The 16,222-nt window shown below is 44.1% G+C and overlaps 1 protein-coding gene across 1 annotated transcript in view; it reads left to right on the top strand.

The window, feature by feature from the left end:
• triobpb (TRIO and F-actin binding protein b) overlaps nucleotides 1-15,195 on the top strand; it is a 30,110-nt gene extending 14,915 nt beyond the window's left edge. Inside the window, exons 8-13 of the mRNA XM_079521062.1 lie at nucleotides 3,715-3,826; nucleotides 9,576-9,735; nucleotides 11,129-11,245; nucleotides 12,776-12,862; nucleotides 13,199-13,390; nucleotides 14,052-15,195. Of these exons, the coding sequence (XP_079377188.1) occupies nucleotides 3,715-3,826; nucleotides 9,576-9,735; nucleotides 11,129-11,245; nucleotides 12,776-12,862; nucleotides 13,199-13,360 (638 nt within the window). The 3' untranslated portion in view covers nucleotides 13,361-13,390; nucleotides 14,052-15,195. The remainder of the gene's footprint in view (nucleotides 1-3,714; nucleotides 3,827-9,575; nucleotides 9,736-11,128; nucleotides 11,246-12,775; nucleotides 12,863-13,198; nucleotides 13,391-14,051) is intronic.
• The last annotated feature ends 1,027 nt before the right edge of the window (nucleotides 15,196-16,222 follow it).

Raw genomic sequence — 16,222 nt, 5'->3', positions numbered from 1 at the left:
GCAGATCTACAAGCTCGTAGCGCTGCACTCGGTGCCGTGCTATGAGCTTGTAGATCTATATCAGGCCAATGTGAAAAGGGTGGGATATATTCCTCAGCCTAGTAGAAAAGTCTGTGAAAGATTTCACGTAATATCTAAGAAATGTGTTTTACAAAAGTCGGCCTCCTGGTGGCGCTATAACAGGCCATTCTGGAATATTTGGGGCAGAGGTTCATCGTTGGCATCCAGGGAGTGTGTGTGTGCAAAATCTGGCATCAACCGGGTTAACGGTGCCGGAGATTAGCTGGTAACAGAAACAGACGGACACACACACACAGACAGACTCGCACACGGACGGAGTGCAAAACTGCCTTCGGCCTGGTGGAGACAATAACTCGACACTGTGCACTAAACCCCCTCCGGTTGTCTGTCAAGTGCATGATGAGTTTTACATAACTATTCCCTAACAATTCTTTCCCATAAGCGAAAAACTTCGAACCAGCCAGGACTCGAACCTGGAATCTTCTGCTCCGTAGGCAGACGCGTTATCCATTGCGCCACTGGTCCTCTGCTCTGTTGACTCTGTCAGGCCGGCTTTTGATCCTTCTGGTTGTTACACAACAGGCTACAGGGGAGCCTGAACAACGTAGTTCAGCATTTACCCTCCAAAAAAAGTAATCTGATCATACAGTATCACAAAATACATTTAAAGGTGGGGTAAGTCAGGGGTTCTCACCCACGGGTTATTTTGGGGGGTCCCAAAAAAAAGTTTTTATTTTTTTTATTTTTTTGAAACTGAATGGCTGGAAAATGGAAATGAAGAGTTTACATAGTACATGCATACACCTTCCCTAATGATTATATCTGGTTTCAGTATTTATTTATGGTGTATTGTCTCAATAGAGCGTCGCAGTCCCGCCTCCTACCCTGGACCAGGAAATGAAATCCAATGCATTATTCTCATAGACATTTCTTAAAGTATTTATTTAAAGACGGTTACGCCGCGGACAAAGCCAACTCGAGTCGTGACAACTCATGACAACACAAACAATATTTTGGACCAAACAAATAATTACAAAGAAGAAAAACAACAAAAAAAGTGTTGTAACCTGCCGTTTTTTTCTTCTTTCTTCTTTCTAATTCTGATTACAGGGAATTAAACGATTACGTCAATTACGTCAGTGGCCATAAGGGGGTTAATTAGGCTGGCCTTAAGCCAGTTAATTAGAAATAGACGGATCAGTGTTTCCTGCAGGAAAAAGCTTTCCTCCGGTGCTGACCGAGGGGGAGAATCTCCGGCGTGCACCCCAAGTGTGCGCTGACATTGTTTTATCAATTCATTAATTTGATTGAATTATTATTACCCTCAAAATAGAATAGAAGTTAGAGACACATTTATTTTTGATTAATCCATTCTCAAATCTTCTATTAACCCATTACGGGAACCCCTTTTGGTGTTAGCATTATGTTATGCTTTAGCTATTGAAAAATAGCAGATCTACAAGTTCATAGCGCGGCACCGAGTGGCGCGCTACAAGCTTGTAGGTCTGCTATTTTTGAAAAATTTCAACCAATTGCCTGTAGTATAATATTATATATTTCACTCCACTTTCACTTTCTTGGCTTGTCTTGTCAGGGTGACAGAGATTTTAGGCATGGTGCTGCACCAGGGCAAAAATGGTCTGCAGAAAACCCTGCGGATTCGGATTGGCGCTGACATTAGTGATGACTCATAATACCTGCAGATACTCTGGCCTAGGCTAGAATAGGATGTGGCATGTTTGAGACTTTGAGTACGGGGATGCTGTGCTTAATGACCTGCAGCAGGTTTGAGTACGGGGATGCTGTGCTTAATGACCTGCAGCAGGTGTGTGTTGGTCATGTTTGAGTACGGGGATGCTGTGCTTAATGACCTGCAGCAGGTGTTTGAGTACGGGGATGCTGTGCTTAATGACCTGCAGCAGGTGTTTGAGTACGGGGATGCTGTGCTTAATGACCTGCAGCAGGTTTGAGTACGGGGATGCTGTGCTTAATGACCTGCAGCAGGTGTGTGTTGGTCATGTTTGAGTACGGGGATGCTGTGCTTAATGACCTGCAGCAGGTGTGTGTTGGTATTGTGTTTTTTCTTGCTGTTGTTGCTGTATGCGTGTAATCGGTGTGTCAATGTGTGTTGTTGTTTGAGAGTCTGCATTGTGTTGTTGTCTGTCTACCATGCTGCAAACTAAATATCCCATTTAACCCATTCTGGGCGGGAGTCGGGAACCCCTTTTTGGTATTGAAAAATAGCAGATCTACAAGCTCATAGTGCGGCACTGACAGAAGATTAGTTATTGTTGGGGTGAACTACTCCCCTTAAACCTGTTATGAAAGAGTATTACATTGTTATTAATACACCATAGGAACCAGTTAGAAATGCCTGTTATAAACACACAAAACAAAGTTCATTAGATCAGCTGTCTTAATGACACAAGCAAGTGGAACAAAGGTTGCCACTGGCCAGTTTTCACATGGATGTTTATTGCTCTTGATATCTTGACTCCAACTATTACTAAACGATACACTGAGGAGAAAAACAAAAACTATTGTGCAACAAATAACACCCTTCCAATATTATCATGTATCCAAAGTAATGGGTTTAATGCTTGGTTAAAGTCAAAGGGAGCTGTTTTTAACCCATTCTGGGCGGGAACGCCTTTTTGGTGTTTTAAGCATTGTGTTATACTTTAGCTATTGAAAAATAGAAGATCTACAAGCTCATAGCACAGCACCGAGTGCCGCGCTATGAGCTTGTAGATCTGCTATTTTTGTGAAAATGTTGCACAAATCTTTGAATATATTCTTTCAGAGCGAACGCTTTTAACTCATATCTTTGCTTCTGGGTGGTCACTGGAACAACATGTTTGAGAACCACTGACATGGAAACATGGGTTTTTCAGGAAACTATTTAGAAGGCATTTGTAGAATCGTCCTCGGGTCTAAATTGGTTAAACGGTCCTCGACAGTACTCCCAAGTATAACCATAGCGTTGATGAAGCAAGGTGTTAGTTGGCTCAGGCAATGCAATCATTTGTGTTCTGTTATCAGTTGAGTTGGGTTCACACACGGGTCAGTAAACTGCAGCTTTAGTATCAAACCTGGTCAGAGGTATTTGTGGGAGAGATAACAAGTGAGCCTAACACTACCAGACACTACTAAGACCAAACAATGTTCGTCGACTACCTTTTTCCACTGACGAAAACTAAATGGAAATTAAATGAAAACTAAGCTATGATGACTAAAACTAAGACTAAATATACTGACAATTTCGTCAACAAATAAAAACTAGACAAAAAAGTTAGGAAGGGACTAGTGGACAAGAGATCCAGTATAAGTCATTTTACACTTGGTTGCATGCTGAAAATAGCCGATCTACAAGCTCACAACGCGCCGCGCTGCGACACGTTGTGAGCTTGTAGATCGGCTATTTTCAGCAAGTGTAAAAACAATCATTACGACGGCATCAAGGCCCGCCAAAATACATTTTAGTCGACTAAATCAACTGTAGATTTAGTCGACTAAAATCTTATATTTAGTCGACTAAAACTAGACTAAACACTAAAACATTCCAGGTGACAAAAAATGTGACTAAAACTAAATGAAAACGTTTCAAGAGACTACGACTAAAATAGAAATGTGCTGCCATAAACAACACTGATGTTGACTCCCTGTCCGGCTGTGTGTTTTTATGTGTGATAGTGATGCAGGCTTTGAGGAAGGCCCACAAGGAGGAGATGGAGAGGGAGGTGGAGAAAGCCAAGAGGTTAAATGGAGGCCTTGTGGACTCCCAGACCCTGCGTTCCCATCAACAGTAAGTCACTTCTGTTACACTCTCTTTACTAAACGTCCTTCACTTTGTCCCAACTCGCCTCATGTGTCCCCATGGGGTAGCCTTATGTTCCCACGGTACAATTAGGCTTCCATGATCTTCCATGATGGTCTTGTGCTCTTATCTATGCTGTGCCTTAACCCCATTTTGGGCGGGAACCCCTTTTGGTGTTTTAAGCATTATGTTATACTCTAGCTATTGAAAAATAGCTAGAGTGGCCTTGTGGTTAGAGTGTCCGCCCTGAGACTGGGAGATCGGGGTTCAATCCCCGGCCGGGTCATACCAAAGACTCTAAAAATGGGACCCAATGCTCCCTGCTTGACACTCAGCATCAAGGGTTGGATTGGGGGTAAGATAGGCTCCTGATAGGCTCCTGCCCCTATGGGCCTCATGGCTCGACAAGGCTACTATTGAAAAATAGCAGATCTACAAGCTCGTAGCGCCTGCTATTTTTGAAAAATCGTGAAAATGCACCACAAATCTTTGAATATCAATTCTTTCAGAGCGAATGTTTTTAACTCAAATCTTTGCTTCTGAGGGGGTTCATATTTTTCAGATGGGGGGTCGGCGGTCAATTACATATCATTTTTTGGGTCCTTGACATGAAATATTGAGCACCACTGATACAGAAACATGAGGTATTTCAGAAAACTGTCAGGATTTAGAAGACATTTTTTAAATTTCGACGTCCTAAATGGGTTAAGGCTTCCATGGGCCTGTCTTGTGCTCTATGCTGTGCCTTAAAGGGATAGTTCAGATTTGTTTAACTTAAGCTGTATGAAATACTTTCCATTAATATAGTTGTTGCAACTGTATTAATTGATTGCCCGAGTCCCGTGGTGGGAGTTCTGTTCTGGTTTTGGTCAATATTAAGTAAATCCGGTCATTTTGTTGGGGGCACTGGGGCCACGCAGTAAAAGTAATTGTATGTTTGACCCATTTCTAAAATAAAAGCTTGGAGGGAACGGACGTTCGTATCCTGCCACAATGTTATGCTGCATTCACACGGGCAGATGCAACAGATGCAAAGCTACACTAGTACACCTAGTTACAGACAGTGTCGTCGTTAAGCAGCAGTACGGTCCCACTGGCAGCACCTGTCCGTTTATCATTAGCACAACCACAAACGTCCAACACATATACAATGAATTACTCACCTAATGCTGCACCTAATGCAGGTTCCATGTTTAATTCCAGTATGTGTAACCTGCATTGCTTAAGTGACAGATAGTTTTCATATTATGGTCGCTAACGTGGTTTACAGCTGAGCTCACAATAACTTTCCCTTTCCGTTGTCATCGTAGCTTGTCATCGTAGCTTGTTTACAACTGAAACGGACTTCCTGTCCTCTGACTTCCTCATCAAAATAAGAGCTACTTGTAATGATTAGTCAACACTAGTTTTATTTCTAAGTCTACTTACAGGATGTTAACATCTCATTTGAGTTCTTTTGAATGCCTGTCAGCATTCTCTAAAATCCCTGTCTCTCAGCTGTTGGTGCGCAAATGCGCTCGCATGCCTTTGATCTAGGGCAGCTGTGGCTCAGGAGGTAGAGCAGGTCGTCCAATGATCCATGGGTCGGCGGTTCGAATCCCGGCTCCTCCTGTCTACATGTCGAAGTGTCCTTGGGCAAGACACTGAACCCCAAATTGCTCCCGATGTGCTGGTTGGTACCTTGCATGGCTTCTGCCGCAATCGGTGTATGAATGTGTGTGTGAATGGGTGAATGTAATGCACAATCTATGTAAAGCGCCTTGGATAAAGGCGCTATATAAATGCACCATTTACCATTTTATCTACCGCGCACCAAACGTTTTGACGACGCATGCGCACTGGCGCACCGCTTGTGTGCACCGCTGGTTATGGCAACTGGTAAATATTGCCAAAACAGTAAATAATGAAAGCCATATACTGTAGTCTCTGATATAATATTATCAGGGTCATGGACTCATGACCGCCATGTAGTCTCTGATAGAATATTATCAGGGTCATGGACTCATGACCGCCATGTAGTCTCTGATAGAATATTATCAGGGTCATGGACTCATGACCGCCAGTCTCTGATAGAATATTATCAGGTTCATGGACTCATGACCGCCAGTCTCTATCAGGGTCATGGACTCATGACCACCAGTCTCTATCAGGGTCATGGACTCATGACCACCAGTCTCTATCAGGGTCATGGACTCATGACCGCCAGTCTCTATCAGGGTCATGGACTCATGACCACCAGTCTCTATCAGGGTCATGGACTCATGACCGCCAGTCTCTATCAGGGTCATGGACTCATGACCGCCAGTCTCTATCAGGGTCATGGACTCATGACCACCAGTCTCTATCAGGGTCATGGACTCATGACCGCCAGTCTCTATCAGGGTCATGGACTCATGACCGCCAGTCTCTATCAGGGTCATGGACTCATGACCACCAGTCTCTATCAGGGTCATGGACTCATGACCGCCAGTCTCTATCAGGGTCATGGACTCATGACCACCAGTCTCTATCAGGGTCATGGACTCATGACCGCCAGTCTCTATCAGGGTCATGGACTCATGACCGCCAGTCTCTATCAGGGTCATGGACTCATGACCGCCAGTCTCTATCAGGGTCATGGACTCATGACCGCCAGTCTCTATCAGGGTCATGGACTCATGACCGGCAGTCTCTATCAGGGTCATGGACTCATGACCGCCAGTCTCTATCAGGGTCATGGACTCATGACCGCCAGTCTCTATCAGGGTCATGGACTCATGACCGCCAGTCTCTGAAAAGACCTACATTGGTAATTCATGGGAGTAGCTTTAGTCTCATGCTTTTAACTGTAAGTGGGTGCTAGCATGCCACAAAAAGGCTTTGTATGTGATGCTTTGAGTTGAGAATCAGAATTCAGAGAATCCACAACAACCATCCAGGGTTTCTTTGTGTTGTAGCCAAACCAGTAGCCGCAATTGCCCAGTGGTTGTCGTTTGGCACTTTTTGGAATGTAAAAGAAGAAGAATTTGGCCCTGGATTTAGTTTTCCTTTTGTTGGCTTTCCTAAGTGTACATAGAGCCGTCTCAGTGATGACTACTGGAGCCTGTATTAGGGAGAAGAGATGTGCTACTCTCTCTCAGTGATGACTACTGGAGCCTGTATTAGGGAGAAGAGATGTGCTACTCTCTCTCTGTGATAACTACTGGAGCCTGTATTAGGGAGAAGAGATGTGCTACTCTCTCTCTCTGTGATAACTACTGGAGCCTGTATTAGGGAGAAGAGATGTGCTACTCTCTCTCTCTGTGATAACTACTGGAGCCTGTATTAGGGAGAAGAGATGTGCTACTCTCTCTCTCTGTGATAACTACTGGAGCCTGTATTAGGGAGAAGAGATGTGCTACTCTCTCTCTCTGTGATAACTACTGGAGCCTGTATTAGGGAGAAGAGATGTGCTACTCTCTCTCTCTCTGTGATAACTACTGGAGCCTGTATTAGGGAGAAGAGATGTGCTACTCTCTCTCTGTGATAACTACTGGAGCCTGTATTAGGGAGAAGAGATGTGCTACTCTCTCTCTCTGTGATAACGACTGGAGCCTGTATTAGGGAGAAGAGATGTGCTACTCTCTCTCTCTGTGATAACTACTGGAGCCTGTATTAGGGAGAAGAGATGTGCTACTCTCTCTCTCTGTGATAACTACTGGAGCCTGTATTAGGGAGAAGAGATGTGCTACTCCCTCTCTGTGATAACTACTGGAGCCTGTATTAGGGAGAAGAGATGTGCTACTCTCTCTCTCTGTGATAACTACTGGAGCCTGTATTAGGGAGAAGAGATGTGCTACTCCCTCTCTGTGATAACTACTGGAGCCTGTATTAGGGAGAAGAGATGTGCTACTCTCTCTCTCTGTGATAACTACTGGAGCCTGTATTAGGGAGAAGAGATGTGCTACTCTCTCTCTCTGTGATAACTACTGGAGCCTGTATTAGGGAGAAGAGATGTGCTACTCCCTCTCTGTGATAACTACTGGAGCCTGTATTAGGGAGAAGAGATGTGCTACTCCCTCTCTGTGATAACTACTGGAGCCTGTATTAGGGAGAAGAGATGTGCTACTCCCTCTCTGTGATAACTACTGGAGCCTGTATTAGGGAGAAGAGATGTGCTACTCTCTCTCTGTGATAACTACTGGAGCCTGTATTAGGGAGAAGAGATGTGCTACTCTCTCTCTCTGTGATAACTACTGGAGCCTGTATTAGGGAGAAGAGATGTGCTACTCTCTCTCTGTGATAACTACTGGAGCCTGTATTAGGGAGAAGAGATGTGCTACTCTCTCTCTGTGATGACTACTGGAGCCTGTATTAGGGAGAAGAGATGTGCTACTCTCTCTCTCTGTGCGCTAATGCTCTTCACATGTTCACTGTGGGTATTTCTGTGGTTAACAGGGTGAACATAAGAAAAATATTCTGCCCACAGTAGGAAACGGTTGCTTGGTTATTTGAGAAGTCAAACTGAAACATGCTCTGCCCACGCAATACTTATCCCTTTGTCTGTTACACTACTTTACTAGTATGCAGTCATAAACTCTGATGAGAATATTAGAAGAGTAGTGTAGTATTGATGCAGGCAGGAGCCAACATAAAATGGAAGCTTTTGTAGGAAGATTTGTATTGGTTGTGCCTGTTGTTTAAACCAGGGGTTCTCAACGTTTTTGGCCGGGGACCCCCGGAAATGCTTTGGCAATGTCTCGGGACCCCCGCCCCGCCCCCTCCCGACCCCCAATATAAATTGACTGCTACAATAACCTTAAACCATTTTGGGCGGGAACCCCTTTTGGTGTTTTAAGCATTGTTATAATTTAGCTATTGAAAAATAGCAGATCTACAAGCTCATAGCGCGCCACCGAGTGGCGCGCTACGAGCTTGTAGGTCTGCTATTTTTGAAAGATCGTGAAAATAAAATTTAAAAAAAAATCTTTTTTTTTTTGAAAATAATTTGGGGACCCCCTAAAATAATTTGGCGACCCCCTGAGGGGTCGCGACCCACGGGTTGAGAACCCCTGGTTTAAACAAAGATTCTGTGCATGGTTGTTTAAACATACAGTAGGTCACTCATTCCACAACCTTGTTTTGATATGACACAACGCGCTTCATACACCGGCTCTATTGGCCCATATTTGCCGTCTTTGTTGTAAATATTGGACATTTGCCAATGATTTGAAGTCTGTGTTGATTTACTACTAGATGGAAGGTGGAGAGAGAGTTAAGCAAGAGACTGAGCTGGATTCAAATGCATGAGATCAGAATTATTTTCCATGCCTCTGGAAAGCTCCATTTAGCTACTATGACACCAAGGGCTCTATTTTATGTCCATACTAAACTAAATACTAAATCGACTGTAGATTTAGTCGACCAAAATCTTATATTTAGTCCGCTAAAACTAGACTAACACTAAAACATTTCAAATGACTAAAATATGACTAAAACTAAATTCAAAACATTGTATTCTAACCCATTTTGGGCGGGAACCCCTTTTGGTGTTTTAAACATTGTTATAATTTAGCTATTGAAAAATAGCAGATCTACAAGCTCTGGTCTGCTATTTTTGAAAAATCGTGAAAATATTTTTTTCAGAAAACTGGAGGATTTAGAAGATTTTTTTTTAAATTTCGAGGTCAGGCCTAAATGTGCTGTTCAAAGTCAACACTATTGTATTGTGTTATTCCCCAGGGCAGAGACCCATGCTCTGTATTGTGTTATTCCCCAGGGCAGAGACCCATGCTCTGCAGAGAGAGCTGGCCGGCCTCTCGGAGCGATACTCTCAGAAGTGCCTGGAGCTGAACCGGGCTGAGCAGAACAATGCTGAGAGGGAGAGAGAGGTCTGCCGGAAGGAGAGAGACATAGAACAGCTGAGGAAGGAGAACCAGGTGGGTTTTCTTTATGTTTTGTACAGGAGTTTAGGTGAAGAAAAAAGGAGCAACTATTGTTCACCCCAAAGCTAATAGTCCAAATAAGTACTTCAGTACATGGGATCTCATGCAACAGTCTCATAATAGAGGAAGTGACAGTTGCATCGTATCTTATGTAGGGAGAAGTGTTGTCAGTGCTTATCCCGATCCGAGACATGGACACTTTCAAAGAAACTAGAGAAACGGTTGGATGGCACTTACGTACACCCGCCTTCTAATGAGAGCGCAAAATCTTCCCCGTGTTTCTTCACTGGTCCGATCCAGAAGAACACAGTTTGCCGGCCACTGCTACAGAGCTGACAATGAGGTTATATCTTCCCTTCTTTTCTGGAGTCCTGCCTCAAAGCAGACCAGAGGTAGAAAACTGTCGTTTCCTCTGATGTCATCGCTATAGGGACACAGGCATCAGTAAGCAGGAACTGGGGATGGCAATGAAGGACCGGGAAGTCTGGCGTGATATTGTGAAATCCACAATCTCGACCGCGGTCGAAAAATGATGATGAGTTAGATTATGAGCACCTTCCCACTTCCCAGAAAGAAAATGGATTATGCAAGATAGCATCCCGTTTGACTCATTTCAATTTAGAAAGTATTTTCATGTAGGTAGGGATTTGGGAGTTGTTGGTTACTCATTGCTAAATCAGGCTACCATAAATCTTTCAACTAGAAAAGTGCGCTCCTCAGATCTCCGCCAGGCCAGGTTGGCTAACCCAGGGCCCGCAAAGTTTAGAACCAAGTTGAATATGAAAACAAATTCTGATACATCTTGATCACATGACTCCTGAGATAATGTGTAGGAATAAAAGCATGTTTTTTAAGAAAAGGCTAAATTAGGGACAAAATATAGCAGTCCCGGCATGGCCTACACTGCTTGCTTCATGTTTACCATCAGGCTGACTCTTAAAACTTGGGACAGGACAGAGGGGTAAGAACATAATCTCTATCCTTCCACTGTTTGGCCCGGCGGAATTATTTCAAAATAATTACTGATAAATAGCAAGTGGACGGCCAAGGACACTATAATTCTATGGAAAGCAGCTGTGTTTTTTTATGCTTTTGTATAATTTATTGCCAAGACAATACACATTAACCCATTCTGGGCGGGAACCCCTTTTGGTGTTAGCATTATGTTATGCTTTAGCTATTGAAAAATAGCAGATCTACAAGCTCATAGCGCGCCACCGAGTGGCGCGCTATGAACTTGTAGGTCTGATATTTTTGAAAAATCGAACCACTGACAGAAACATAGCTTTTTCAGAAAACTGTCAGGATGTAGAAGACATTTTTAGAATCTGATCTCAGGTCAGAATGGGTTAATAATGTCTATTGTTTCCCCTCCTCCCTCCCTCAGGACCTACAGACCCGTTTAAAGGAGGAGATCAGGCGCATGCGCGCCGTCATCTCAGGTCAAGGGTCATCAGAGGCAGTCTCCAACGATAACAGAGACAGGACGTCCTGTGAACTGGAGGTAGGTCATCGAGAGGGAGAGAGAGAGAGAGAGGAGATGGGCCCAACCAGAGCCATAGAGTAAGACAGAGTTACGCAAACTCCGTTCACTTCATGGGGCCAGTCCGTCCGGCTCTCCTCCATAGACTTCTATTGGTTTGTCCCCAATAAGCCTATCTCACAGAATTTCCCCGCCCCCCTTAATACGCCCCCTTTCGGGGTTAGTGGTGATAGCGTGACGTCACTCCATAGACGCTTCATGTTAACAGAGGTAATTTAAGAAGTCTACAACTTTTGTTTTCTCAAGGTAAGGTTTGTTCTATCTGTTCGAGCTGATTTACCATATTGTTTGCTTCATAATAATATTGGTCTGTCACATTTTTACATTAGAAAATGTACTTTCTCCAGAGAAAAAAACGTGTAAATGCTCATGTTAAAGTCACCACTATTTACCGGAAGTGGGCGTGAAAAACGGGCTGTGAGATAGGCCTATTGAAGGCTTCAAATAGGGACAAACCGGAAGTCTACGGAATGCATTGGAGTCTATGGGGCTCACGCGAGTACATGAACCACGTGACCAGGCTGTTTTCTGCCCCCTCAATGTCGCAACTCTTCTATTAGATGGCTCTGGGCCCAACGACATTCTCTCACCAGATATAGAACTCCATCTTTAGTCTTAAACTGAGCCTTATGGGATCATTACAAAAAAGCAATACATGCATTAGTGCGCCCTCTAGTGGGCATCCCCTTTTGTGCCTTTTGAGGATAGTTGCCTTTTAACCCCATTCTGGACGGGAACCCCTGTTGAAAAATAGCAGATCTACAAGCTCATAGCGCGGCAGTGCCGTGCTACAAGCTTGTAGATCTGCTATTTTTGAAAAATCATGAATGTGGGTCTACGGCCAATTTCATATATTGAAATGGTGGTCTGCGGCCAATTTCATATATTGAAATGGTGGTCTACGGCCAATTTCATATATTGAAATGGTGGTCTACGGCCAATTTCATATATTGAAATGGTGGTCTGCGGCCAATTTCATATATTTTTGGGGGTCCTTGACATGAAAATGTTTGAGAACGACTGACACAGAAACATAGGGGTTTTTCAAGAGAACTGTCAGGATTTAGAAGGCATTCGTAGAATCGTCCTCAGGTCTATCCATTTATCATGAGCAAGGGCAATGGTTGTCATGGCTTACAAAGAGTCACCTGGGTAGGTCAGTTCCTGAAACATAACAAGCAAGCCTGTCTTCTTCTGCTCCACACGCACCACTGATACAGAAACATTTGGTGTTAGCATTATGTTATGCTTTAGCTATTGAAAAATAGCAGATCTACAAGCTCGTAGCGCGCCACCAAGTGGCGCGCTACGAGCTTGTAGGTCTGCTATTTTTGAAAAATCGAAGAACCACTGACATAGAAACATAGCTTTTTCAGAAAACTGTCAGGATGTAGAAGACATTTTTAGAATCTGATCTCAGGCCAAAATGGGTTAAGTAGGTGTTGTGTGGCCTTTGGCAGCACATGCTGAACACTATGTTGCTCCTTCCAGGTTCTTCTCCGAGTCAAGGAAAATGAGGTGGAGTACTTACACAAGGAGATCGGCTGTCTGCGGAATGAGCTGCAGTTTCTCAACACGGTAAACGTGTGTGTGTGTGTGTGTGTGTGTGTGTGTGTGTGTGTGTGTGTGTGTGTGTGTGTGTGTGTGTGTGTGTGTGTGTGTGTGTGTGTGTGTGTGTGTGTGTGTGTGTGTGTGTGTGTGTGTGTGTGTGTGTGTGTGTGTGTGTGTGTGTGTGTGTGTAATCATGCCTCTGTTCTTGTCATAACTGAAAACAGAGTTTGTATTCTATGTACCACACATCATTAGGATAAATAACCTGCTATCCTTAAATCTAAAACTCCTTGCCTATCTGAAAATCCAGTGCAAAAAAGAAAATCAACTCGTACTTAAAATGTGCGAAACCTTAACCTGCAGGAGAAGCGCGTGGCCTGCGATCGCTACAAGGAGCTGCACGAGGAGCTCAGTGGGATGAAGGGCCGAAGCGAGAGGGAGATCCACAATCTGAAAGAGAACCTGAGGCTGGCCATGGCCGCTCTGCAGGAGGGACAGATGCTGGGCAACAGCCTGGACCACTGACACTCAGCCACTGGACCGATGGACACACAGGTATGTATGGACCACTGACACTCAGCCACTGGACCGATGGACGGACACACACAGGTATGGTACTATGGACCACTGACACTCAGCCACTGGACCGATGGACACACAGGTATGTATGGACCACTGACACTCAGCCACTGGACCGATGGACACACACAGGTATGGTACTATCAGGACCACTGACACTCAGCCACTGGACCGATGGACACACACAGGTATGGTACTATCAGGACCACTGACACTCAGCCACTGGACCGATGGACACACACAGGTATGGTACTATCAGGACCACTGACACTCAGCCACTGGACCGATGGACACACACAGGTATGGTACTATCAGGACCACTGACACTCAGCCACTGGACCGATGGACACACACAGGTATGGTACTATGGACCACTGACACTCAGCCACTGGACCGATGGACACACAGGTATGGTACTATCAGGACCAATGACACTCAGCCACTGGACCGATGGACACACACACAGGTATGGTACTATCAGGACCACTGACACTCAGCCACTGGACCGATGGACACACACAGGTATCTGTCAACCTCAACCTCAATATGACACTGAAATGGTATTTTAACCAATCTGTATTGTACAGTAGTATTCAGTTTTTAACAATACATTTAATTCCATATTTTTCTTTTCCAGTCGTGTCTGCACTATGGTGACTGAAGCAAGAGAAGATACAGTAAAGCAGGGAGAGACCACTGCTGGACGTATTTCTGGACCATGCTGGTCATTTGGGGACCACGCTAGTGCCTTAGCTTTCAATCATTCTGCCAATCAGCACCATAGACTATCTATCAGCTGATGATCGGTTAAATTACTGTAACACTGGGGTCGCGCATGATATAGGAATCTGCACTTTTTATTTTAATTTTTTATCTGCTGTGTGAGTGCGAGAGAGACTGCGTGGGTGATTGAGCAATTTTTGGTCTGAAAACTGGAATATTTGAACGACAACGTTTTTTTTTGTATTATCACGTCTTGCGGATAAACGCGGGACGTGAGTTTTTAACGGTCTGCACCATCCTTTTATTTTCTTTAGCTTGTAGAAACTGTGAGACGGACAGACCTGAGTGAGACGGACAGAATGAATGCACCAGCAGAACTATACCGTCATCTCATTTTTGTCTTTGTACACCTTTGTCTCATGTTTACCATATAAAATGGCCTCACAGTTTTTATTTTATTTTTTCCAGAAATGGGAGCATATTTCAATTGCTGTAATTATTATTTTTTTTAATCCTGAAACATTTGTGTTATTTGTGGACATTAATTATTACTGTCTTGACTTTTTTTGGGGGGGATTGATTCAGGAAGAGACTGTGAAAGATTCTGTTTCCTGGAGAGCCAAATTGGAACTGTATCCATTATCCATGACTGTATGAACATGTTTGGGATCCATTATCCATGACTGTATGAACATGTTTGGGATCGTCTTTTGGTGGAGAAGCTCCCAAACGTTGATGAATGTTTGTCTTAAATCTGAGATTGTGTTTTCTTTTTAAGTTTGAACCATGACAGAGAAAAGTAGATCTTAACTGAGAGCAAATACCCAGTCTCCAACTCCTACAATTTATTTTTGGCAATTGTGTGCCACCACTATCACATCAAATGTCAAGTATTGCGTCAATGAGCCAATGTTTTTATATTGTGTATTGTGATTAACATGCTAAAACTTAGCTACCTGTCTTTTGACAATGTTTTCTTATTTAATGTGTGTAGAGCATTGACAAATTTGTAAATTATCCACATTTTGCAATCAATAAAACACAGGTTATTAGAAAAATGTTGGGTTGATTGAATACTTAACTGTTTGCAAAAAATCACACCCGTGTGAAGTGAGTGGTGCAACTCCGTGTGGGGGTCCCCGGAAATTCCAGACCCACAGGACCACAGCCAGGGGGGCGGGCCGATTCCGGCGAGCCGCCGCACATCCGAAATGGTTGAGAATTGACAGAGTTACCGTGTGGGGGTCCCTCTACTGTACCCTCTACTGTACTGTACTGGCACACCCAAAATCATCATATCATCATACAGTTAATATGTGTGTGTGCGTTTGTGTGTGTGTTAGGTTGCGCACAGGTGGTGAAAAACAACCATGCTGTTTTCGAACTTTTCGTGCTCGTACCCACCCAGGCACCCACATACACACCCAGGCACCCACCCACACACACACACATAGCACAGGAAAGTACAGTTCAATATAAGGGCTGCTAAGAGGATTTAAACCCAATAATTGGTTTGTTTTCCATTGGGGGTGAAATGTTACAGAAACATGAACCTGTGCCTATTCTGACTCAAGGAAGTGTCCTTGTTTTAAATTGACTGGAGCGAAGATTCAGTGAAAATTGCAGAGCTCTATGTTTGGCAAAGATTTGGTGTAAAGATGGGTGCATACTTAGTTTAGACTAGTCATTGGTTAGACATAAGGTTGGTGAGGGGTGCGTTAAGACAACCGGATTAAGGTTGGTGAGGGGTGTGTTAAAACGACCGGATCAAGGTTGGTGAGGGGTGCGTTAAAACGACCGGATTAAGGTTGGTGAGGGGTGCGTTAAAACGACCGGATCAAGGTTGGTGAGGGGTGCGTTAAAACGACCGGATTAAGGTTGGTGAGGGGTGCGTTAAAACGACCGGATCAAGGTTGGTGAGGGGTGCGTTAAAACGACCGGATTAAGGTTGGTGAGGGGTGCGTTAAAACGACCGGATCAAGGTTGGTGAGGGGTGCGTTAAAACGACCGGATTAAGGTTGGTGAGGGGTGCGTTAAAACGACCGGATTAAGGTTGGTGAGGGGTGCATTAAAACGACCGGATTA

The sequence above is a fragment of the Electrona antarctica genome, assembly GCF_951216825.1.
Source record: "Electrona antarctica genome assembly, chromosome: 14".
Taxonomy (NCBI): domain Eukaryota; kingdom Metazoa; phylum Chordata; class Actinopteri; order Myctophiformes; family Myctophidae; genus Electrona; species Electrona antarctica.
The sequence above is the reverse complement of the archived record's forward strand: the minus strand, read 5'-3'. Positions and strand labels throughout refer to the sequence as shown.